Source organism: Haematobia irritans, chromosome 4 (assembly GCF_050003625.1).
Source record: "Haematobia irritans isolate KBUSLIRL chromosome 4, ASM5000362v1, whole genome shotgun sequence".
NCBI lineage: Eukaryota > Metazoa > Arthropoda > Insecta > Diptera > Muscidae > Haematobia > Haematobia irritans.
This window is the reverse complement of record NC_134400.1, coordinates 117157336-117183797: the sequence shown is the minus strand read 5'-3', so window position 1 is coordinate 117183797 and position 26462 is coordinate 117157336. Positions and strand designations below refer to the sequence as shown.

General features: G+C 34.6%; 1 protein-coding gene and 1 long non-coding RNA gene across 2 annotated transcripts; both read left to right on the top strand.

The window, feature by feature from the left end:
* Nucleotides 1-1202: 1202 nt before the first annotated feature.
* Rh7 (G protein-coupled receptor family protein rhodopsin 7) lies at nucleotides 1203-25739 on the top strand. Its single transcript, XM_075307515.1, has 4 exons — nucleotides 1203-1899; nucleotides 12764-12949; nucleotides 13017-13147; nucleotides 24406-25739. The coding sequence occupies exons 1-4, from the start codon at nucleotides 1490-1492 to the stop codon at nucleotides 25584-25586; spliced, it is 1908 nt and encodes a 635-aa protein (XP_075163630.1). The 5' UTR covers nucleotides 1203-1489; the 3' UTR covers nucleotides 25587-25739.
* On the top strand, nucleotides 21393-22990 carry LOC142236244 (uncharacterized). The gene is made up of 3 exons (XR_012721955.1): nucleotides 21393-22236; nucleotides 22470-22682; nucleotides 22749-22990. It is a non-coding gene; the product is annotated as an uncharacterized LOC142236244 (long non-coding RNA).
* Nucleotides 25740-26462: the final 723 nt, after the last annotated feature.

Below are 26462 nucleotides of genomic sequence, written 5' to 3'. Positions count from 1 at the left end.
CATTGTTGCTATGCGTGCCAAATTTGGTTGAAATCGGTTCAGATTTAGATATAGCTCCCATATATATGCTTTTCTGATTTCGACAAAAATGGTCAAAATACCAACATTTTCCTTGTAAAATCGCCACTGCTTAGTCGAATAGTTGAAAAAATGACTCTAATTTTCTTAAACTTCTAATACATACATATCGAGCGATAAATCATAAATAAACTTTTGCGAAGTTTCCTTAAGATTGCTTCAGATTTAAATGTTTCCCTTATTTTTTTACTAACATTGTGTTCCACCCTAGTCCATTAGCCGACTTAAATTTTGAGTCTATAGATTTTGTAAAAGTCTATCAAATTCTGTCCAAATCGAGTGATATTTAAATGTATGTATTTGGGACAAACCTTTATATATAGCACCCAACACATTTGACAGATGTGATATGGTATCGAAAATTTACATCTATAAAGTGGTGCAGGGTATAATATAGTCGGCCCCGCCCGACTTTAGACTTTCCTTACTTGTTTTTAGTTTCATTGCTTTATTCATAGCATGCTGTCATCCAAATGAGAGAGTAGCATAGACATGCACAAAAAATAGTAAAAAGGAATACACTCAAGCACATTATCAAAGACAAGTTTATGTTGCGAACGGAAATTTTACAACTTCAATGAAACTTCTTCGTTATTTTAAAGAAAATGTTTCGTACTTTTTATGAAGAAATTTTAACGCAGAATATTTCGTAATATATTTATAAATTCGTAAAAACTTCTTCACAAAAATCATGAAATTTGAAGAAAGTTTCGTTAAAAGTGCGAACTTTTTAGGAAGAAAAGTTAATATAGAATATTTCGTAGACGTTTCGTAAATTCGTAAAATGTTCTCCGTAAAATTTACCAAAATGAAAGATATTTTCGTTGTTGTAATGAAGAATTAACGATGAATAGTTAATGACGAATTCTTCGTAAAACTAACAAAGAGAATTCTTTCGGTGTAGTTCAACTACGAACTTTTTTTCCTGTGTATACTACATAAAATTTGAAATAGGTGGATAACCGTATTTGGCATCCTTTATAAAAAAACTTTTCGACGGTTATCAACTATTGATAGTATGAATAGGATTATTAAGATAAAAAGCACAATCGAACCGATATTACTTTCAGTTTGGATTTGCTATTGAAATTGAAAGTTGAACTTTTTGTCTTTTTTAGAGTATCCCATCATTGTATTGAGGCCTACGAATAGAAGTTTGCTGCACCTTGAGAACAAAAAAAAAGTAGAACAGTTCGCTCAATCATCGATATTCAATCCTATTTGAGGTATTACTATTTGGCTGACAATTGGCAAAACTTTAGCAGAGTGTTGTAAAGTTTCTCGGGCTGAAAGTTAAAGGACACAAGTTATCCAATGAAAAGTTACGAGCAGCTACAATTGCTTTCGAAACAAATTGAGAAGAACTTTAACGTTTACCCCTACAGAACTCGCATAAAGAGACGGAAACCAGATGACTCTAGAAAGTGTCGCTATGTCAAGTTCCAATCAGCCTAACAATGGTGTTGACATAAAGACTACAGCTCTTTATTCATATCGAAGGAAAACGAGACGGAGGAGTAGATCTCTTGAAAACAATGCCGTTGAAATGACCGAAAAAACTTGTACACAGGTCCGTCCTTTTCGCCTGAATGGCATAGACATCAGGGTGGTTTTAACAGTCATGCTCTTCTCTTTGACTGCAGTTGATGGCATTTATACAATGCTAAATACCACATCCGCTATTATTACGGATTTACCAGAAGATATGTACGAAGGGCAAAATTACACCTCAAGTCAACTCCTCTGCATACCCAACAATGTAACTGGCTGCACAAAATATGTCAATTCATCCAAGAATGGTTTAATCGAATTAAATGAAAGGTAAGTACAATATAAATATAAATGGAGTACTCTGTACATAAATTTCACAGAAATTAGGCCCGGTAACCTCCGACGTAAATCGAAAACAAAAATCTCCCTAAGGCCAACAGAAGCCAGTGTTTTACCCTGATTTGTTTTAAGATTTGCCCAAGGAGTATAACTGATAGTTGGTTGAAATCAGTTCAGATTTAGCACAGGGAGTATAATTAACAGTCTAGCTATGTATGCTACATTTGGTTGAAATCATTTCAGATTTAGATATAGCCCCCATATATGTTATATCTTCCTCCCGATTTACACCCCTAAGACCATATCGAGCAACGTTTTACTCCGACTTACGCGAGACTTTACATAGGGAGTATGTTAAATATACTCTATATCTAACTATGCACGCCACTTTTGGTTGAAATCGGTTCGGATGTAGATATAACTCCTTTCAACCTATTTAGTCTCATATGAACCCCGCAACTTAAAATTTCTCTTCGATTTAGACAAAGCCCTCATATATATGTTTTTATACCCACCACCATAGAATGGTGACGGGGGTATAATAAGTTTGTCATTCGGCGACCGTACATATCCCCCAACGGACATTTCGCCCAAAATGATTTTTGGGCGTTATGACCTCCATAATATAATAAGTTTGTCATTCGGCGACCGGACATATCCCCCAACGGACATTTCGCCCAAAATGATTTTTGAGCGTTATGACCTCCATTGGGGCGGTCACATCGCCCAATTTTAGTTTGGGCTTTATGTCCTCCCTCATCGCGGTCATAAGCCCCATAAAAAATGTGGGTGTTATGACCGTTTGAATATAATTGAATATAAACAATAGTTTAAAATAACAAAAAGTATTTTTTTAAATCATTCAAAAGCTAGATATGATTACTTCATCTATCCATTAATTTTTTTTTTAATATTTAATAGATATATATGCCTCTTATTGACAAATATCGAATCCTGTTTTTATTGTAAAGGGTGATTTGTTAAGAGCTTGATAACTTTTTTTTAAAAAAAAAACGCATAAAATTTGCAAAATCTCATCGGTTCTTTATTTGAAACGTTAGATTGGTCCATGACATTTACTTTTTGAAGATAATTTCATTTAAATGTTGACCGCGGCTGCGTCTTAGGTGGTCCATTCGGAAAGTCCAATTTTGGGCAACTTTTTCGAGCATTTCGGCCGGAATAGCCCGAATTTCTTCGGAAATGTTGTCTTCCAAAGCTGGAATAGTTGCTGGCTTATTTCTGTAGACTTTAGACTTGACGTAGCCCCACAAAAAATAGTCTAAAGGCGTCAAATCGCATGATCTTGGTGGCCAACTTACCGGTCCATTTCTTGAGATGAATTGTTCTCCGAAGTTTTCCCTCAAAATGGCCATAGAATCGCGAGCTGTGTGGCATGTAGCGCCATCTTGTTGAAACCACATGTCAACCAAGTTCAGTTCTTCCATTTTTGGCAACAAAAAGTTTGTTAGCATCGAACGATAGCGATCGCCATTCACCGTAACGTTGCGTCCAACAGCATCTTTGAAAAAATACGGTCCAATGATTCCACCAGCGTACAAACCACACCAAACAGTGCATTTTTCGGGATGCATGGGCAGTTCTTGAACGGCTTCTGGTTGCTCTTCACTCCAAATGCGGCAATTTTGCTTATTTACGTAGCCATTCAACCAGAAATGAGCCTCATCGCTGAACAAAATTTGTCGATAAAAAAGCGGATTTTCTGCCAACTTTTCTAGGGCCCATTCACTGAAAATTCGACGTTGTGGCAGATCGTTCGGCTTCAGTTCTTGCACGAGCTGTATTTTATACGCTTTTACACCAAGATCTTTGCGTAAAATCTTCCATGTGGTCGAATAACACAAACCCAATTGCTGCGAACGGCGACGAATCGACATTTCACGGTCTTCAGCAACACTCTCAGAAACAGACGTAATATTCTCTTCTGTACGCACTGTACGCATTCGTGTGGTTGGTTTAATGTCCAATAAAGTAAACTGAGTGCGAAACTTGGTCACAATCGCATTAATTGTTTGCTCACTTGGTCGATTATGTAGACCATAAATCGGACGTAAAGCGCGAAACACATTTCGAACCGAACACTGATTTTGGTAATAAAATTCAATGATTTGCAAGCGTTGCTCGTTAGTAAGTCTATTCATGATGAAATGTCAAAGCATACTGAGCATCTTTCTCTTTGACACCATGTCTGAAATCCCACGTGATCTGTCAAATACTAATGCATGAAAATCCTAACCTCAAAAGAATCACCCTTTATATGCTGGAAGAAGATGTAAAACTAGCATATCTTGGCTTCATCGTTTGTTTTAATTGTTTTTGACTGGAACAGAATTTTTGACCATTTTTCTTCTCAGCGTACGATTGAAATGGAAAAGCGGCTAAAGTGGCACTACGAAGACCTATTTCGCTCGTGAAATAGGTCGGTTAAACTCCAAGACATTTGAATTTATATATTGAAACATGAAAATTCGGAAATTGATAATTTTTTTCTTTTGAACAAACCAGACAAATGCTGAATTGAAAATTATGTATTTTAAACTGAAAATTGGAACGAGATGAGATGATCGATTTGCTGCTGATGGGTACGTGAAAAAAATCGCGCGCGCGATTTATTTCAAGTACCCATCAGCAGCAAATCGATCATCTCATCTCTTTCCAATTTTAATGTTTAGAACAAGATAATATAACGAAAGTTGCAAAAATGTGAGGATGAACTGAATGTGATGAATTTAAAAAAGGATTCGCACGCGCGATTTGGAGGCAGATGAGGCATCTCTTTCCAATTTTAATGTTTAGAACAAGATAATAAACTGAAAGTCGCTAGGATTTGAGGACGAACTGAATGTGATGAATTTAACAACGACCGAAAAAGGGACATCAATAAAACAATAGCATCTCCATCATCCATATTTCATTCATTCATTATTTCAGTTACTGGGTTGGAACACAAAGAGACTGTATGCCAAATCGGCTTCCATAATAGTGTTTTGCTAAAATATCTTTTCCGGCACACTTTCGCACATTTAGTATTCACTCATATGTTCTGATTTGGCAAGTTCTTGAGGACTTTGTGGAGCGTTTTGCACCATTTTCTCCTTAATTTACTTATAGACCACGAGATCTGCACTGTCTTTCTAGTTACGGCATTTGGAATTAAATACCGTACGTATTTAGTTAACCAAAATTGGGGATAAAAACTACTTCATTTAGGACAGTTTTTGATTTGTATTCCGACATTATTTTCCCCATAAAATATTGGGCGTTTTGACCGCCTATTTTTTGGGACATATGACCGCGATGAGGGAGGACATAAAGCCCAAACTAAAATTGGGCGATGTGACCGCCCCATTGGAGGTCATAACGCCCAAAAATCATTTTGGGCGAAATGTCCGTTGGGGGATATGTCCGGTCGCCTTGTCATTCCGTTAGTAACACATCGCAATATCGATTTACGACTATATAAAGTACATATATTCTTGATCAGTCTGTCTGTCTGGCTGTCTGTCTGTTGTAATCACGCTACAGTCTTCAATAATAAAGCAATCATGCTGAAATTTTGCACAAACTAGTCTTTTGTCTGCAGGCAGGTCAAGCTCGAAGATGGCCGATATAGACCAGTCCCCATATAAACCGACCTCCCGATTTGGACTCTTGGGCTTATAGAATCCGTCGTTTTTATTCAATTTGCCTGAAATTGGAAATCTAGAGGTATTTCGACCGATCTCAAGATTTTATTTCTTGGGCTTATAAAAATCGTAGTTTTCACCCAATTTGCCTCAAGTTGAAAATCTGGAGATATTTTAGGACCATAAAAAGGTGTGCCAAAAATAGTGAGTATCGGTCATATTCTGATATAGTCCCCATATAGATCGAGCTCCAGATTTTACTTCTTGGGCTTATAGACCGATCTCCCGATTTTACTTCTTGGGCTTATAGAAATCGTAGTTTTTATCCAATTTGCTTCAAGTTGAAAATCTGGAGATATTTTAAAGGTTTGCCGAAAATGGTGAGTATCGGTCCATGTTTTGATATGGCCCCCTTATAGACCGATCTTCAGATTTTACTTCTTGGGCTTATAGAAGCCGTAGATTTTTCCCAATTTGCCTGAAATTGGAAATCTAGAGGTATTTTAGGACCATAAAAATGTATGCCGAAAATAGTGGGTATAGGTCCATGTTTTGGTATATTCATATAGACCGATCTCCAGATTTTATTTCTTGGTAGGGGTTTTTTCCCGGACTTTTTGCATTCCCGGGAAAGCGGGATTTTTTTTTTTGAATTTCCCGGGTTCCCGGTCAAAGGGAAACCTGCTTTGATGTGGAATACATTTAGACATTAGAATAAATTAGAAATAGCCTAAAGCTACGGTTATAAGGCGCTCTCTGGACAACTAACAATATATAAAGGGTGATTTGTTAAGAGCTTGATAACTTTAAAAAAAAAAAAAACGCATAAAATTTGCAAAATCTCATCGGTTCTTTATTTGAAACGTTAGATTGGTCCATGACATTTACTTTTTGAAGATAATTTCATTTAAATGTTGACCGCGGCTGCGTCTTAGGTGGTCCATTCGGAAAGTCCAATTTTGGGCAACTTTTTCGAGCATTTCGGCCGGAATAGCCCGAATTTCTTCGGAAATGTTGTCTTCCAAAGCTGGAATAGTTGCTGGCTTATTTCTGTAGACGTTAGACTTGACGTAGCCCCACAAAAAATAGTCTAAAGGCGTCAAATCGCATGATCTTGGTGGCCAACTTACCGGTCCATTTCTTGAGATGAATTGTTCTCCGAAGTTTTCCCTCAAAATGGCCATAGAATCGCGAGCTGTGTGGCATGTAGCGCCATCTTGTTGAAACCACATGTCAACCAAGTTCAGTTCTTCCATTTTTGGCAACAAAATGTTTGTTAGCATCGAACGATAGCGATCGCCATTCACCGTAACGTTGCGTCCAACAGCATCTTTGAAAAAATACGGTCCAATGATTCCACCAGCGTACAAACCACACCAAACAGTGCATTTTTCGGGATGCATGGGCAGTTCTTGAACGGCTTCTGGTTGCTCTTCACTCCAAATGCGGCAATTTTGCTTATTTACGTAGCCATTCAACCAGAAATGAGCCTCATCGCTGAACAAAATTTGTCGATAAAAAAGCGGATTTTCTGCCAACTTTTCTAGGGCCCATTCACTGAAAATTCGACGTTGTGGCAGATCGTTCGGCTATTCATGATGAAATGTCAAAGCATACTGAGCATCTTTCTCTTTGACACCATGTCTGAAATCCCACGTGATCTGTCAAATACTAATGCATGAAAATCCTAACCTCAAAAGAATCACCCTTTATGATGTTGTTCTCTTACATCAGCCATAAATCATATTAAAATACTCTTTCGGTATAGTTTTCGGAAGAACACTATTAATATAGTGGGATTGTTTGTAACACTAAACAAGTAAGGAAAGTCTAAAATCGGGCGGGGCCGACTATAGTATACCCTGCACCACTTTGTAGATCTAAATTTTCGATACCATATCACATCCGTCAAATGTGTTGGGGCTATATATAAAGGTTTGTCCCAAATACATACATTTAAATATCACTCGATCTGGACAGAAATTGATAGACTTCTACAAAATCTATAGACTGAAAATTTAAGTCGGCTAATGCACTAGGGTGGAACACAATGTTAGGAAAAAAACAAGTATATACGGCCGTAAGTTCGGCCAGGCCGAAGCTTATGTACCCTCCACCATGGATTGCGTAGAAACTTCTACTGAAGACTGTCATCCACAATCGAATTACTTGGGTAAATACGTATATAATTAAGTTTGACAAAATTTTCTATAGAAATAAAATTTTGACAACATTTTCTATAGCATAAAATTTTGACAAAATTTTCTATAGAAATACAATTTGAACAAAATTTTCTATAGAAATAATATTTTGACAAAATTTTCAAGAGATTTAAAATTTTGACAACATTCTCTATAGAATTAAAATTTTGACATTTTCTATAGAAATAAAATTTTTCCAAAATTTTCTATAGAAATAAAATTTGACAAAATGTTCTATACACACAAAAAAAATTTTTTCTGATTCAATGACGAAATTAATTGATCCAATTAATTTTTTAATTGAAATGTCTTCAATCACGAAAATGATAGTATCAATCACAGTTTTAATTGGGCATAGAAAAAGTTCTTGATTAAAGAATTAATTGATTTCATTGCCATATTTCAATTAATTTTTTAATTGATTCAATAAAAAATTTAATTGATGTTGATTGCAAAACTCAATTAATTTATTAATTAAAAAAAGGTAACTATTTTCAATTAAATTCAGAATTGGCGTAGAATTTTTATTTGGATTAACAATTGATTGTTTGAAAAAAAAATTAATTAAAAATTTAAAAAAATGTTCATCATCATCATAAACTGACTTAGTCTTCCGAATTTGATTAAAAGTTAATTGTATCAATTAACTTTTTAATTAAAAATTTTAAAATTTTCAATCATTGACTTAATTAACTTAATGTTTCTATCTTGATTAAAAAGTTACTTGTACCAATTAATTTATTAATTGAAAACAATTTCGAATTCAATTAACTTTTTAATTGGAAATATTTTGGTGATATTTTTTTCTGTGTAGGAATAAAATTTTGACAAAATTTTCTATACACTGGTAGAAAAAGTTTCGTTATATTAATGAAATGTGTCATTAAAATTGAGCCAATGAAACAAATTCATTGATATAACGAAACTTTTCGTACTATTAACGAACATTTTCATTGTCTTAATGAAAATGTTTCGTTATATCAATGAAAAATTTTCGTTGGCTCAATTTTAATGAAATTTTCTTTGTGTGTAGAAATAGAATTTTGCATGATTATTTCTGGCTCGAATGGCAACCATGATTATGAACCGATATGGACCAATTTTTGTGTGATTGGGGATCGGCTATATATAACTATAGACCGATATGGACCAATTTTGGCATGTTTATTAGCGGCCATATACTAACACCACGTTGCAAATTTGAACCGGATCGGATGAATTTTGCTCCTCCAAGAGGCTCCGGAGTTCAAATCTGGGGATCGGTTTATATGGGGGCTATATATAATTATGGACTGATATGGCCAAATTTTTGAATGGCTGTTAGAGACTATACACTAATACCATGTACCAAATTTCAGGCGGATCGGATGAAATTTGCTTCTCTTAGAGGATCCCAAACCAAATCTGGGAATCGGTTTATATGGGAGCTATATATAATTATGGACCAATTTTTACATGGTTGTTAGAGACCATATACTAACACGACGTACCAAATTGCAACCGGATCGGATGAATTTTGCTCCTCTAAGAGGCTCCGGAGTTAAAATCTGGGGATCGGTTTATATGGGGGCTATATATAATTATGGACCGATATGGACCAATTTTTGCATGGTTGTTAGAGACCATATACTTATACCATGTACCAAATTTCAGCCGTATCGGATGAACTTTGCTTCTTTTTGAGGTTTCGCAAGCCAAATCTGGGGATCGGTTTATATGGTGGCTATATATAATTATGGACCGATGAGGACCAATTTTTGCATGAGTGTTAGAGACCATATACCTACACCATGTACTAAATTTCAGCCGGATCGGATGAAATATGCTTCTCTAAGAGGATTCGCAAGCCAAGTTTGGGGGTTCGTTTATATGGGGGCTATACGTAAAAGTATGATATTTAGGTGTATCAAGTGTCATCTAATTTGGTTCAGATTTAGATAAAGCCTCCATATATTCGTTTTTCCGGTTTATACAAATATGGCCAAAATTCCTTGACTTTATACAGAACTCTGTGATGATTTCCCCATATCTTAGTCATATCCTATACACTGTAATGCCAGAATTTCCACAGAACGGTTGAGTTTTAAATAAGGCTCCAAGTCGCCCGACTTCACCAAATAATATATCGCAACCCACACTTGACCACATATCTTGGCAAGATCTAACCAATATCCTTGTAAAATCGCCACTGATGAGTTGAAAAAATTGTAAATATTACTAAAATTGTCCTATAACTCGAATACATAACATTAATAAGGCTCCAAGTCGCCCGACTTGACCAAATAATATATCACAACCCACTCTTGACTACATATCTTGGCGAGATCTAACCAATATCCTTGTAAAATCGCCACTGCTAAGTAGCAAAAATTGTAAATGTTACTCGAAATATCCTATAGCTCGAATACATAGGTATCGCGTGATAAATCATAAATGCTCTTTTGTACAATTGCATTAAAATTTCTGCCGCTTCATATTTCCCATATTTATTCCCTGCGCCACACTGTGGGGTATAATAAGTTTGTGCATTTGTATATAAAACCAAGAAGGAAAAGTCTGAGACCCATCGTTTAGTATACCGATCGTCTTAGAATTAAATTCTGAGTCGATTTTTGTGCGCAAAGTACAGGTCGCAGTTTAAGTCCGATCGTCCTCAAATTTGGCACAGGGTCGTTTTGGGGAACAAAGACGATCGCTATTGATTTTAGAAAAAATCGGTTCAGATTTAGATATAGTTGTCATGTATAGTTATCCCCGATCTGGTTTTTTACTAACATTGTGTTTCATCCCAGGGCATTATCCGCTTTAAATTTTAATTCTAGAGATTTTGTGGAAATACAAAAAAATGTCTCCATTAAAAGTATTTGTATCTGGAAACGCAAACCTTTATACAGCTCCCAACAAATTTGAAGTAGTTGAGATGGTAACACAAATGTTTGTGTACATAGCGGTGAAGGGTATAATATAGTCGGCTCCGCCCGACTTTAGACTTTACTTACTTGTTTTTTACTAAAATTGTGTTCCACCCTAGTGCATTAGCCGACTTAAATTTTGAGTCTATAGATTTTGTAGAAGTCTATCAAATTCTGCCCAGATCAGCGTTGCCACAACGAAAATTTATTTTGGACAAATTTTTTCCAAAATCGGACCAAAATTCCCTCCAGCGGACCAAATTTCCAATTTCGAAGAAAATACCTTAAAAAGTATTATATTATTGTACATAGTGCTTTTATTAAAAAAGTTAAGTAAACCAGAAAGAAATGATATAATTTAGCAGTTGTCATAGGAATCATGAATGTCATGGTTGGGAGCCACCGTGGTGCAATGGTTAGCATGCCCGCCTTGCCCACACAAGGCCGTGGGTTCGGTTCCTGCTTCGACCAAACACCAAAAAGTTTTTCAGCGGTGGATTATCCCACCTCAGTAATGCTGGTGACATTTCTGAGGGTTTCAAAACTTCTCTAAGTGGTTTCACTGCAATGTGGAACGCCGTTTGGACTCGGCTATAAAAAGAAGGTCCCTTGTCATTGAGCTTAACATGGAATCGGGCAGCACTCAGTGATAAGGGAGAAGTTCACCACTGTGGTATCACAATGGACTGAATAGTCTAAGTGAGCCTGATGCATCGGGCTGCCATCTAACCTAACCTAGGAGTCAAAACGTCGACTTTTCAACTTTTTTAGAATTTGAAAAAATAGACAATTTGAAAAAAAAAATTTAAAGTCAATTTTAGTTGACATCAAAAGTCGAAATTCAATATAAAAAAAGTTGACTTAAACTTTCGACCATCTCTAAGATGGTTAAAAACAACAACAGTCACGATCTTACTTCTAGAGAGATTATAATAGTTTTCCGAATTTTCATCCAATTTTTTGTAGTGTTGCTTTGCATCCATAATTTCATGCGGTCCATATTCTTATATAGCTCAATCCTACTATTTTTACGAAATTTTCATTCGATTTTCTGTGATTGAAATGGTATCTAATCCCACACTGAAAAAAAAAACATTGGTGGTTGGTTCCAAAGATTTTGTCTGTACATTAATGATTTTAGTATTGATTCTGATTCCAAAGAAGCGGAGAATTGAAGTAAGGACACATCTACGTTACAATACACTTGAAAATTTGAGTTTTGCGTTTTACTTGATTCTAGGAAACAAATTTTATTAATTATTCCAGCTGTTTTCTTCATGTGCTATTAATGCCCATTAAAAACGTCTGAACCACTACTTAAATTTCCAAATTAAGACTACAATTGAAAATTGTTTTATGTTTCAAGTAAGAAACGACTTAAAATAAAGTGTTAAAAATATCTCAGACTTTTGGGCTAGGAAACAAACTTTATATCAGAGAAATGAGTCTTCAGCCTCACGCCACTATTTTTTTTCAGTGCATAGATACTATTGACTACGTGATAAAAATTTTAAATACTTCAAAAAATTCATAGATTTGACCAAATGAAAATGAACCAAAATGGGCTAAATTCCATTTGGTTCGACCATCGGATCAAATTTAAAAATTAGAAATCTTTTGGACCAATTTTGGTCCGATCGGACCAAAATGGCAACGCTGGTCCAGATTTGACGGATGTGATATGGTATCGAAAATTTAGATCTACAAAGTGGTGCAGGGTATTATATAGTCGGCCCCGCCCGACTTTAGACTTTTCTTACTTGTTTTTAATTTAATATATACTACGTAAGGACTTAGTTATAATTTAGAAAACGGTGTTAGGAGGTTTTAAGATACCTTACCATCGGCAAGCGTTACCGCAACCCAAGTAATTCGATTGTGGATGGCAGTGTTTAGAAGAAGTTTCTACATAAGCTTCGGGCTGGCCGAACTTACGGCCGTATATACTTGTTGTCATATAGAATAGCTGCCTTTCAGAATCTATTAAGATAATATTTTTAAAAGGGACAGCGGTCTTATTTGGCTAGTACAAACACAATACTCGAATCCATTTGCTCTTTATCGTTGAATTTGATTTTAATTCATTTCGTTTCAGTTTATATCCCGCTCTGAAAGCATTCAGAGGCAACTATGACTACAATTTGATTGCACGTGTTAATCCATTCTGGCTACAATTTGAGCCTCCTAGTGACAGATATTACTATGTCATGGCAACGCTATACATGGTCATATTTTGTATTGGCACCTCCGGTAATGGTTTGGTTATCTACATGTTTCTCAGGTAAGATGGTGGATGTTTTTTCACAAACATAATATGATGTTGATGAGTCGATGTGTCCCACTTGCAGATGTAAAACATTGAGAACATCCCCATATTTGCTGGTTCTTAATTTGGCCATAAGCGATTTCATTATTGTTTTCAAGTGTCCCTTAGCGGCTTTCAACAATTATATGCGAGGACCAATTCTAGGGGATTGGGGTAAGTATTATTGCATAGAAATAATGGCTAATAGCCCTCTTACACTACACACATCTAACATCTTTCATCACTTTGCCAAAGATGTTAAAATTTTTCAATATTAATTTGGACGTCATGCGCCTTAAAAATGTTTAACGTGTTTAGGAAACGTTGCTATTTAACTTTGTTCCAACTTATTGTATTCTATTATTTTATGTGTCTTCACTAGAATAACTGACATCAATGATATAATTGTCAACATTTGATGTTTAACAAGTATATACAGCAGTAAGTTCGGCCGGGCCGAATCTTAAATACCCACCATCATGAACCAAATATTAGGGTTTCCTTTGAAATTTCAGGAGGGCTTGAGGACTTGGGGACACTTCCCGAAGATAAATTTAAAGATTTCACCTATGAAGACTATATCAGATTCTGGATTTATAAGAACCATTTTTGTTTGAGTTTTAGAGGAATCATTAACATCTATTGTAAGTGTGCTAGAAAATTATAAAATAACGTCTTGATTTGAAATCATAAATCTGTAGAAGTAAAATCTGGAAATTTTACATTGAGTTTCAAGCATTTTTCATGATCAGTGCGCCTTCTACACCCTCAAGAAGTTAAGTCGGTCTATATGGAGGCATTACCAAATGGACCGATAAAAACTTAATCCGATACACGTTTTTGTGAGCCTAAAATACCAGAATATTTACAATTTCAGGCATATCAGATAAAAACTACGGTTTCTAGAAACCCAAGGAGTTAAATCGGGAGATCGTTCTTATGGGGGCTATACTAAAATATGGACCGATACTCACCATTTTCGGCACACCTCTTTGTGACCCGAAAATACCTCTAGATTTCCAATTTCAGGCAAATAGGATAAAAACTTCGGATTCTAGAAGCCCAAGAAGTAAAATTGGGAAATCGATCTATATGGGGGCTATACGAAAATATGGACCGATACTCACCATTTTCGGCACACCTCTTTATGGTCCTAAAATACCTCTAGATTTCCAATTTCAGACAAATTGGATAAAAACTACGGTTTCTATAAGCCCAAGACCCCAAATCGGGAGATCGGTCTATATGGGGGCTATACCAAAATATGGACCGATACTCACAATTTTTGGCACACGTATTTGTGATCCTACAATACCTCTATATTCCCAATTTCAGGTAAATTTAATAAAAACTGCGATTTCTATAAGCCCAAGAAGTAAAATCGGGAGATCGGTCTATATGGGGGCTATACCAAAATATGGGCCGATACTCACAATTTTTGGCACACATATTTGTGGTCCTACAATACCTCTAGATTTCCAATTTCAGATAAATTGAATAAAAACTGCGGTTTCTATAAGCCCAAGAAGTAAAATCGGGAGATCGGTCTATATGGGGGCTATACCAAAATATGGACCGATACTCACAATTTTTGGCACACGTATTTGTGGTCTTACAATACCTCTAGATTTCCAATTTCAGGTAAATTGAACAAAAACTGCGTTTTCTATAAGCCCAAGAAGTAAAATCGGGAGATCGGTCTATATGGGGGCTATACCAAAATATGGACCGATACTCACAATTTTTGGCACACGTATTTGTGGTCTTACAATACCTCTAGATTTCCAATTTCAGGTAAATTGAATAAAAACTGCGGTTTCTATAAGCCCAAGAAGTAAAATCGGGAGATCGGTCTATATGGGGGCTATACCAAAACGTGGACCGATACTCACCATTTTTGGCACACCTCTTTATGGTCATAAAATACCTCCAGATTTCCAATTTCAGGCAAATTGGATAAAAACTACGATTTCTATAAGCCCAAGACCCCAAATCGGGAGGTCGGTTTATATGGGGACTATATCAAAACCTGGACCGATATAGCCCATCTTCGAACTTGACCTGCCTGCAGACAAAAGACGAGCTTGTGCAAAATTTCAGCACGATTGCTTCATTATTGAAGACTGTAGCGTGATTACAACAGACAGACAGACAGACAGACAGACAGACAGACAGACGGACAGACGGACATCGTTATATCGTCTTAGAATTTCTCCCTGATCAAGAATATATATACTTTATATAGTCGGAAATCGATATTTCGATGTGTTACAAACGGAATGACAAACTTATTATACCCCCGTCACCATTCTATGGTGGTGGGTATAAAAATATGGTGATGAAGCAGTAGAAATATATATTTTTTATGTTTATTATGTTAAAATATCATAATTTTTCCTAGAAAACTGACAGTGTGGTTGAAAGTAGAGAGTGTCTACCAGAAATGTGGGAGTAATAGAGAGTGTGACATTTTCATGGGACGTTTGCTTATAGTATTAAATTAAAATTAATTTATCATACGTGGACACCTCCCAAATGTGGACTAAATTTAGGCGAACGGGGTCATCCACTTCTGAGATGTTTCACTGCATAGTGAAGAATTGCGTGGAAGGATGAAATAATCTCCAAGTACGTTGCAGCTTGAGACTGCCACAGCATGTCATATAGTAATAGTGGATAAACCGTAATGTTGTAATTATTGAAATAAAAATATTTATTTTATATAATAACATGTTTCGCTTGAAAATCTTATATTTTCATATTTTTCAATTATCAGGTTGCTAGGATAAACTGATTTGGTCAACTCTGCACTACCAAAATATTTCCATCGTCATCTTCACATTGAACTTAATTTTACCAACTGCATAAATACCAGGAACTGTTTTTTACTGAAACCGCCAGAATAAATAGATTTTTAAAATTAACAGATTTTAATATTTAAAAGCAAAACATTATAATTGAAATATTTAAAATGTTAGATGTTGAACATATAAACGCAATATTTCATTTTTCGATATTTTCCCTTCGTTTCCCGTACTTAAGTACTTAAGTGTAACAAGTATATACGGTCGTAAGTTCTGCCAGGCCGAAGCGTATGTTCTCTCCACCATGGATTGCGCAGAAACTTCTTCTAAAGACTGTTATCCACAATCGAATTACTTGGGTTGCGGTAACACTTGCCGATGGCAAGGTGTCTCAAAAAACTTCCTAATACCGTCTTCTAAATTGTAAGTTAGTCCATACGTGATAAAAAAGGCCGATTAAATACGTATATAATTCAGTTTGACAAAATTTCCTATAGAAATAAAATTTTGACAAAATATTCTATAGAAATAAAATTTTGACAAAACTTTGTATAAAAATAAAATTTTAACAAAATTTTCTATAGAAATAAAATTTTGACAAAATTTTCTATAGAAATAAAATTTTGTTGTTGTTTTTGATTTCAGCTTAAAACCATGCATTGACTAAACTACAAGTGTAGCTTAACCAACAGAGGAAAATAATGTTTGTCAAATTTATTTGGGCAAAGGAAAAAAACCAACAATAACAAAACAAAACGAATGAAATAAAATTTTGATAAAATTTTGTATAGAAACAACATTTTGACAAAATTTTCTATAGAAATAACATTTTGACAAATTTTCTATAAAAATAACATTTTGACAAAATTTTTTATAGAACTAAAAGTTAGATAAAATAATCTATAGAAATAAAATTTAACAAAATTTTCAATAGAAATAAAATTTTGACAAAATTTTCTATAGAAATAAAATTTTGACAAAATTTTCTATAGAAATAAAATTTTGACAAACTTTTCCATAGAAATAAAATTTTGACAAAATTTTCTATAGAAATAAACTTTTGACAAAATTTTCTATAGAAATAAAATTTTGACAAACTTTTCCATAGAAATAAAATTTTGACAAAATTTTCTATAGAAATAAAATTTTGACAAAATTTTCTATAGAAATACAATTTTGACAAAATTTTCTATAGAAATAAAATTTTGACAAAATTTTCCATAGAAAAAAAATGTTGACAACATTTTCTATAGAAATAAAATTTTGACAACATTTTCTATTTCGACAAACTTTTCCATAGAAATAAATTTTTGACAAAATTTCTATAGAAAGAAAATTTTGAAATAAAAATTTGGTAGATTATTTTTGGCTCGAGTCGCAACCATGATTATGAAACGATATGGACCAATTTTTGTGTGATTGGGGATCGGCTATATATAAAGCGATATATGATAAATCAATAAATAAATATATAACTATAGACCGATATGGACCAATATTGGCATGGTTGTTAGCGGCCATATACTAACACCACGTTCCAAATTTCAATCGGATCGGATGACTTTATGGGGGCTATACGTAAAAGTGGTCCAATATGGCCTATTTGCAATACCATCTGACCTAAATCAATAACAACTACTTATGCCAAGTTTCAAGTCGATAGCTTGTTTCGTTCGGAAGTTAGCGTGATTTCAACGGACGGACGAATTTCATCCGATCCGGCTGAAGTTTGGTACATGGTATTAGTATATGGTCTCTAACAATCATGCAAAAATTGGCCCACATCGGTCCATAATTATATATAGCCCTCATATAAACCGATCCCCAGATTTGACCTCCGGTGCCTTTTGGAGAAGCAAAATTCATCCGATGTGGTTGAAATTTGGTACGTGGTGTTAGTATATGCTATTTAACAACCATGCCAAAAGTGGTCCATATCAGCCCATAATCATATATAGCCCCCATATAAACCGATCCCGAAATTTGGTTTTGGAGTCTCTTGGAGATGCAAAATTCATCCGATCTGGTTGAAATTTGGTACGAGGTGTTAGTATATGATATTTAACAACCATGCCAAAAGTGGTCCATATCAGTCCATAATCATATATAGCCCCCATATAAACCGTTCCCGAGATTTGGTTTTGGAGCCTCTTGGAGGAGCAAATTTCATCCGAGCCAGTTGAAATTTGGTATATTGTGCTAGTGTATGACCGTTAACAATCATGCCTAACATATCGGTCTACAGTTATATATAGCCCTCAGATAAATCGATCCCCAATCACACAAAAATTGGTCCATATCAAGTTCATAATTGTATATAGTTCCCATATAAGCGACCCCCATATTTCAATTCTGGCTCTCTACGTACCGTGCAAAAGTCCGTATCGATTCGTAATTATTTGTAGACTTACCTATACATACCTTTTTAGTCTAATATATACCACCTATGGACTAACTCACAATTTATAAAAATTCGATTGTGGATCTCTACGCATCCATGGTGGAGGGTACATAAGATTCGGCCTGGCCGAACTTACGGCCGTATATACTTGTTTTTTTTTATATCTTTGTCGGGGAGAAGGACCTCTCCATTGCCCGAATTTTTGACAACTTGTACTTAAGTTTTCCAATTTGCTTGAAATTTTCAGAGAATGTTCGTTTGGCCTCTGGACAAAGATTGGCTACTTTATTTTTCGATATTTGGTAGGGATAGGTTAGGTTACGTTAGGTGGCAGCCTGATGTAGACTATTCAGTCCATAGTGATACCACATTGGTGAACTTCTCTCTTATCACTGAGTGCTGCCCGATCCCATGTTCAGCTCAAAGGTAGGGATGAAAAATCTAAACTTCAGTGAAAAAACTAAACTTCTTCGTTTTACTTGATATTTACAGAGAACGAGGGGGATTTTATGAAATTATTATGGGGTACATGATTTTTCCGATATTTGGACGGGGAGGGCAGCCTCCCCTTGCCCGACTTTTTAAGACCAATGGCTTAAGTTCTCCGAATTACTTGAGCACGAAAACGGCTAAAGCGATTTACATAAAATTTTCAGAAGACATAGAGCGGTCGTAAAAGTAGGATATGTAATTTTTTGATATTTGGTATACGTCAAATTGAAAGGCTAATTGAATCGGAAGCAATTTGCAAAGGGAATGGAGCAACGGCGAACATACTTTTCAATACACTGTGCCAAAAACTTAAAGAATCATACATTATTTATAGTTTATAGAAGTCCTTCATACCCTGGACCAAACTTTCGGTCTATGATGTCTCAAGCTATAGATGATTTAAAAGATAATATAATAGGATGGTCCGAAATTTTTATTCTTGGCGATTTAAACGTCTGCAGAAAAGGACCAGTAACCTGACTGAAAGGCAACTACTAACGAAGTGATTTAACTCACTTCTAGATCAAAATGCTAACACAACAAAACGTGGAACCAATATTGTAGTACCAACAAGCAAAATGTGAAATGAAATGTAATCATAGTTACTATAGGATTATAAAAATAGGATTTATGGGATTATACAAATGATAGTATTCAAATTATATTCAATATTAATAAATATAAAATACAGTGTTTTGCAAAAATATATAAGTATATATTAACAAATATCGATGATTTTTTTTAATAATAAACAAGTATATACGGCCGTAAGTTCGGTCAGGCCGAATCTTATGTACCCTCAACCATGGATTGCGTAGAAACATCTACTAAAGACTGTCATCCACAATCTTATTACTTAAGTTGCGGTAACACTTGTCGATGGCAAGGTATCTTAAAACTTCTTAACACCGTCCTCTAAATTGTAAGTTAGTCAATACGGGGTATATATTAAACAAAACAAGTATATACGGCCGTAAGTTCGGCCAGACCGAATCTTATGTACCCTCCACCATGGATTGCATAGAAACTTGCAATCGAATTACTTGGGTTGCGGTAACACTTGTCGATGGCAAGGTATCTTAAAACTTCTTAACACCGTCTTACCAATTGTAAGTTAGTCCATCCGAGGTATATATTAAACAAAAAAGGCCGATTAAATACGTAAATAATTCAGTTTGACAAAATTTTCTATAGAAATAAAATTTTGATAAATTTTTCTTAAGAAATAAAATTTTGACAAAATTTTCTATAGAAATAAAATTTTGAAAAAATTTTCTATGGAAATAAAACTTTGAAAACAAATTTTATAGAAATAAAATTTTGACAAAATTTTCAATAGAAATAAAATTTTGACAAAATTTTCTATAGAAATAAAATTTTGACAACATTTTCTATAGAAATAAAATTTTAACAAAATTTTCTATAGAAATAAAATTTTCACAAAAATTTTCTATAGAAATAAAATTTTCTATAGAAATAAAATTTTGAAAAAATTTTCTATGGAAATAAAATTTTGACAAAATTTTCTATAGAAATAAAATTTTGACAAAATTTTCTATAGAAATAAAATTTTGACAAAATTTTCAATAGAAATAAAATTTTGACAACATTTTCTATAGAAATAAAATTTTGACAAAATTTTCTATAGAAATAAAATTTTGACAAAATTTTCTATAGAAGTAATATATTGACAAAATTTTCTTAAGAAATAAAATTTTGACAAAATTTTCTATAGAAATAAAATTTTGGTAGATTGTTTTTGGCGATATGGACCAATTTTTGTGTAATTGACAATCGGCTATATATAACTATAGACCGATATAGACCAATTGTTGCATGGCTCTTAGTGGCCATATACTAGCGCAATGTACCAAAGTTCAACCGAATGGGATGAATTTTGCTCCTCCAAGAGGTTCCGAAGGTCAAATCTGGGCATCGGTTTATATGGGGGCTATATATAATTATGGACCGATATGGGCCAATTTTTGCATGTTTGTTAGAAACCACACGCAAAGAAAAAAACGTTTGGAAAACGTGCACCGAAAACGTTTTTCTTTTGTGAGAGTTTTTTGAATTGCTTCGAAAATTTTAAACTTTTTTCACCAAAAAAATTCGTTTGTTACAAAATTTTTATTTTTTCAATAAAAAAAGTTATTTTGGAAACAACAACACAGTCCATTTCGTTTATATCAAACACTGTTCTTTTCTGACTTTAGGTCTTTAATAAGACACATTTTACAGTTCAAAATTTAATATACTACAATGTAATGTTGAACATTTTTTCGGAATCTTCCGAACATATCTGGAATATATGTAAAAAAAAAAAATAAACTTTGGTCGAAGCAGGGATCGAACCCACGACCCTTGGCATGCAAGTCTGACGTAGTAACCACTGCTCCACGGTGCCAAATTAAATGTTTGTTTCTGTTAAATAAACTTTGTTTATTCGGTTCGTGGGCGCCGCAAGCTATGCTATATAAATATAACTTATATGGATATTTATCTATTGATGACCATAACAGGTACATAGCTCAGTGGTTAGTGTGTTGGCTTACAAAGTGCATGGTCCGCGGTTCGATTCTCCGTCCAGGCGAAAGGTAAAAAAATTTTAAAAATTTATAAAATCGTATAATTTCTTCTACATTGTTGGTATCCCGTGTAAAAATTGAGAGATCTAATCATGTCTAATAATATCAAAGTATATATAATTATATCTGCTCAGATATGGTTGTAGATATAAATAGATCTACGGAGATATGTTATGTATAGTGTTATATATGATTAGATCTGATTCAAGATCTTATTATATATGTTGTTATATCTATTTATATCAGTCATATCTGGTAAGATCTAATTGTATATCTTCATATATGACATCATATCTAATTATATATACTATATATAGCACCATATCTAATTATATATATATCGCATTAAATCATGAACCAGTTCTGTAACACGGATAAAAAACTATTTGTATATGTTTGTGTTTAAAAATAATGTGTTTGTTACGAGAATATTAACGTGATATACTTGGTTACAAGCACGTATGTTTGGTCGCACATCAAAACAAGTGGTGAACATAACCAAACAATCTTTATATGTTGCGACAGTTTCAAGAAACCCTTTTAAATATCATTTTAAAGTGTCTTCATAAAATGCTTAACTTTCAGACACAACTGTCTTTTTGTTTTCAAAAATGTCACCCCATAACTATCACCATTAGCAACGCCTGTGTTATTAAATTTGAAAAAAATATATATATCAAATATTTGATAATGCGAGTTTGATATTTTTATTTCATATAAAAATCTAATATCTTCTCATAACTACGTCCAGTGACGAGGTAAGTTTTGTGTTTTGTTATTATCTATATATAAATATAAAAATAAATGGTTTTTCTTTCAGGAAAATGAAATTGAGTTTCTGCAAAAGAACATAAGAGAGACGGAGGATCAACTAGAAGCTGTAAAACAAAGCCAGGCTTTACCAGAAATTACGGTAGAGCAATCCGTCCAATGTAGTGATGATGAGGAGAGTTTCTTGGCAGCAATTTTGATGAAAAGGTAAGTATCAAGAGCAAATCTAATAGTTGTCAAAAGTGTTTTGTTGGACCTACTTTTACTTTTTTTGAAACAATGAATTTAGACAAAATTATATATTTTGCAATGCTCTGGATGCTTCCCATCCATAGGTTGATAAGATTTGATAGAAATATAAATGTTTTGTGGAATAATGAATAAAATGATTTCAACATAACCATGAATAATTAAGTAATTTTATTTTTGTTTCTTTACAGATGATATGTTTTGGGAATAGCATATATTGTCGTGCCATCATTCACAACATGGCATTGGGGACGTCCCGCAAGGCTTCGCATGTGGCTCGCAAGTTGCTGGAAGGCGTATTCAAGTTGCTGGAAGGCGTGGACAACCCCCAAGGGCACAGGGTTTGGAGAGACAGTTAGAACCCGTTTTTGCCCTAAATTACAGGGCCAGAGAAGCTATTGTTGGTAAGTATACCCTTATACCAAATCTATAAATTTCAAATTAACTGATAAATCTTTTTCTGTCTTTAGATTTTTGATTCCGGGTTGCGAAAGAGCGGAATTGGGAGCCACAATCGAAAAAAAACGTCGAGAGGGATATGTCCCAACGTCTTGGCGAGATCAAACGACAAAAGTAGTAAATAGACCACTATTGTTTGTTTTTTTGTTTTTTGTTTTTAATGAATTCTAAAACTTAAGTTATTTAACATACATAAAATGTACGATCTCAATAGTAATTTAAATAATACAGTTTTACCATTATTAATATAGTATATTATATAATTCGTTTTATTAAATAGGGTAATATTATATGTAACGGGGAAGTGTTACAATTTGTAGATAAAATTATATATAATTATATATATTAACATCTAATTATATCAGATTAGATATAATTAGATGTGGGCAAAATTTGAGATCTGGTCAGATCTAACTCCTTTAGAATTAGATCTGATCAGATATTACCATTTTTCGGATCTGACCATATCTGCCTAGATATACTACCGTATCTAATCAGATATGGCGGCAGATCTAATAATATCTGGTCAGATCCACCAATTTTTACACGGGATTACAGGAAAAGGTGTTAAGAACTAAAAAACCTCGTGGATGTGAGAAAGATGTGAGGGAAAATGCAATTAGCAAGAAAACAATGTTTTTTTGTCTTTATGAATTTGTTTTTACATCCTGGAAAAGAATAAACGTTTAACACAAAAAGTATATACTTTTCTTCCAAATACACTTCCTTACAGCGAAAAGCAAATGAGAAACGAACTTTGTTTGTCTAAAATTTCGTTTGGGAGGAAAGAATTATTTTTTTGCGTGCATATACTAACAGCAGGTACTAAGTTTCAACCGGATCGAATGAATTTTGCACCTCCAAGAGGCTCCGGAGGTTAAATCTGTGGATCGGTTTATTTGGGGGCTATATATAATTATAGACCGATATCGACCAATTTTTGCATGGTTGTTAAAGACCATTTACTAACACCACGTACCAAATTTCAACCGGATCGAATGGATTTTGCTCTTCCAAGAGACTCCGCAACCCATATCTAATGGTCGATTTATAAGGGGTCTATACGTAAAAGTGGCCCCATATGGCCCATGTGCAATACCATCCGACCTACATCAATAACAACTGCTTATGCCAAGTTTCAAGTCGATAACTTGTTTCGTTCGGAAGGTAGCGTGATTTAAACAGACGGACGGACGGACATGCTTAGATTGACTCAAAATTTTACCACGACCCAGAATATACGTATATACTTTATGGGGTCTTAGAGCAATATTTCGATGTGTTACAACGGAATGACAAAGTTAATATACCCCCCATCCTATGGTGGAGGGTATAACATAAAAAGTCAATGTTATTGGAATTTCTCTGCGTTTCCATGGTGGTGGGTATTTAAGCTTCGGCCGGACCGAACTTAACTCTGATCTTACTTGTTTTGTCTAATATAAACCACGTATGGGCTAACTTACAATTTAGAAGACGACGTTAAGAAGTTTTAAGAAACATTGCCATCGGTAAGTATTACCATAACCCAAGTAATTCGATTGTGGATGTCAGTCGTTAGTAGAAGTTTCTACATAAGATTAGGCCTTGCTGAACTTTCGGCCGTATATGCTTTTTTGAGACCATCACTTGCTGAAATTACTAATGCACATAATTTTCCTTTTGCAGGTTGCCGAATATATGGCTTCATTGGAGGATTCAGTGGTACAGCATCCATTGGAATGCTAACCATTATTGCGATGGACCGCTACAATGTTGTGGTGAATCCACTAAATCCCAATCGCATCAATTACAGTACCCACTACTATTCATTTTGGATCGCATTCGTGTGGCTATATGCATTGTTTTTCTCTTCCATGCCATTGGCAGAGATTGGCCTCTCCCGATATGTTCCGGAGGGTTATTTTACCACATGTTCCTTTGACTATTTGGACAGATCAATGAATGCGCGTATCTTTATGTTCTCCTTCTTTATAGCTGCATGGTTTGTCCCACTGAACATAATTTGCTATTGCTACTTCCATATCCTGAAAGTTGTGATTGCTACACGTGAAAATATTCAGAGCAACAAAAACAAACAAAAAACTGAAATGCGCCTGGCCCTCATTGTATTGCTAGTCATATTGCTTTGGTTTTTGGCTTGGACACCCTATTCCGTTGTAGCCGTTTGTGGGATATTCAATAAAGATGGCTGTTTGACACCCACGCGTGCCATGATACCAGCATTATTTTGTAAAACGGCATCATGCCTCAATCCTTTCTTGTACACGATATCCCATAAACGGTTTCGTCATGAATTGTTGCGAATATTCTGTAAACGCAAGCCCATTGCTCAATATTCCATAACAAGGTCATCATACATGACAAAGTCCTCGCGAAGGCAACGCCAATATGAAATTACCGGAATGGAACCTTCACAATATATTGCCAGCATCCGTCGACGTGATAGTAAGAACAATGTCTGCAATAATAGGTCATTTATGGTTAAGAAAAATGTACGATCCAGATCCGCAACTGATGCTATATCCTCATATCCGAGAGGCGCTATATTAACACCACGCCCTTCGATGATGGCTGAAAAATGTATGATTGTTAAGGATCCACAGAAAACCAAAGGCTCACCAAAGGCGATTATTACGGGCTCCCAAGGAAGTGGAGTCTTTATTATCAACGAGCGGGCGTCAGCCAACTCTGAAGAAGAGGTTATTTTTATAGTTAGCGATAGGGTTTCATCAATCAGAAATTCCATTTCAATACCAGTTGCTGCGATTGATACCGATACCAATGGTATTATGCCCAGCGATACAGGACCTGCAATAAAGCAGGAACCCCTGGAAACAAGTTTGTAAAACCAAAGAAGAATTTAAATTATACATTGGACAAAATATTTTAAGAAAAATGCATTAATGTCATTTTCAAAAAAAAAATCATATCTGTAAAACAAAAGAAATATTTAAATAATATTATTGCCTACTAAGTTGTAAAAAAAATAATTTTTGTGCTATTGATGTCACTCACATGGATAATTCTTTCAAAACAGAAAAAAAAATTATTTTCATCTATATAGAAATTATGTTTGTTTATTTCTTCGTTTCCCAGCAAAAAAATCGGAAGTTATTCCACAACAACATTTCTTTTAAAGCGCATCCCAGAAGCACCCATCGATTTTTTCCACTTCCTTTGCAGTCTTTTTGGACAAGTCCACAAACATTTCTTTTAAAGCGCATCCCTATTGATTTTTTTTTTCACTTCCGATGCAATCCTTTTGGAATAAAGTACGGAATTAGGCCGTTTTAAGTGAACATTTAAGGGTTGGACAATTAAATTTCGCAAAAAAGAATAGAAAATTAATAAAAAAGTAAAAAAAGTCATCACCGCTGCGATTTGAACCTGTGTTTTTTTTGGAAAGTTTTTGCAAATTACGATATTTTTTATTTTTTTTGTTGATTTTTAATGGAAAAAATATATTTATACAAAAATATATGACGAAAAAACAAAATACACAGAGAATACAAATTGGTTGTTATAACCGAATTTATTGCCAACCACCTTTTGGCAATTGGACCAACTATCTGTTGGCAGTTGTGTCACCCGACAAATTCGGTCGACTCAATCGAATTATGGGAAATCCAACTAATACTATATATGGAGTTGGTTGTATCAGACGATGGAATGGGTCGTTGCTCCCTTCTTTATTTGGTCGTGCCTACCAATTTTAATAGCAC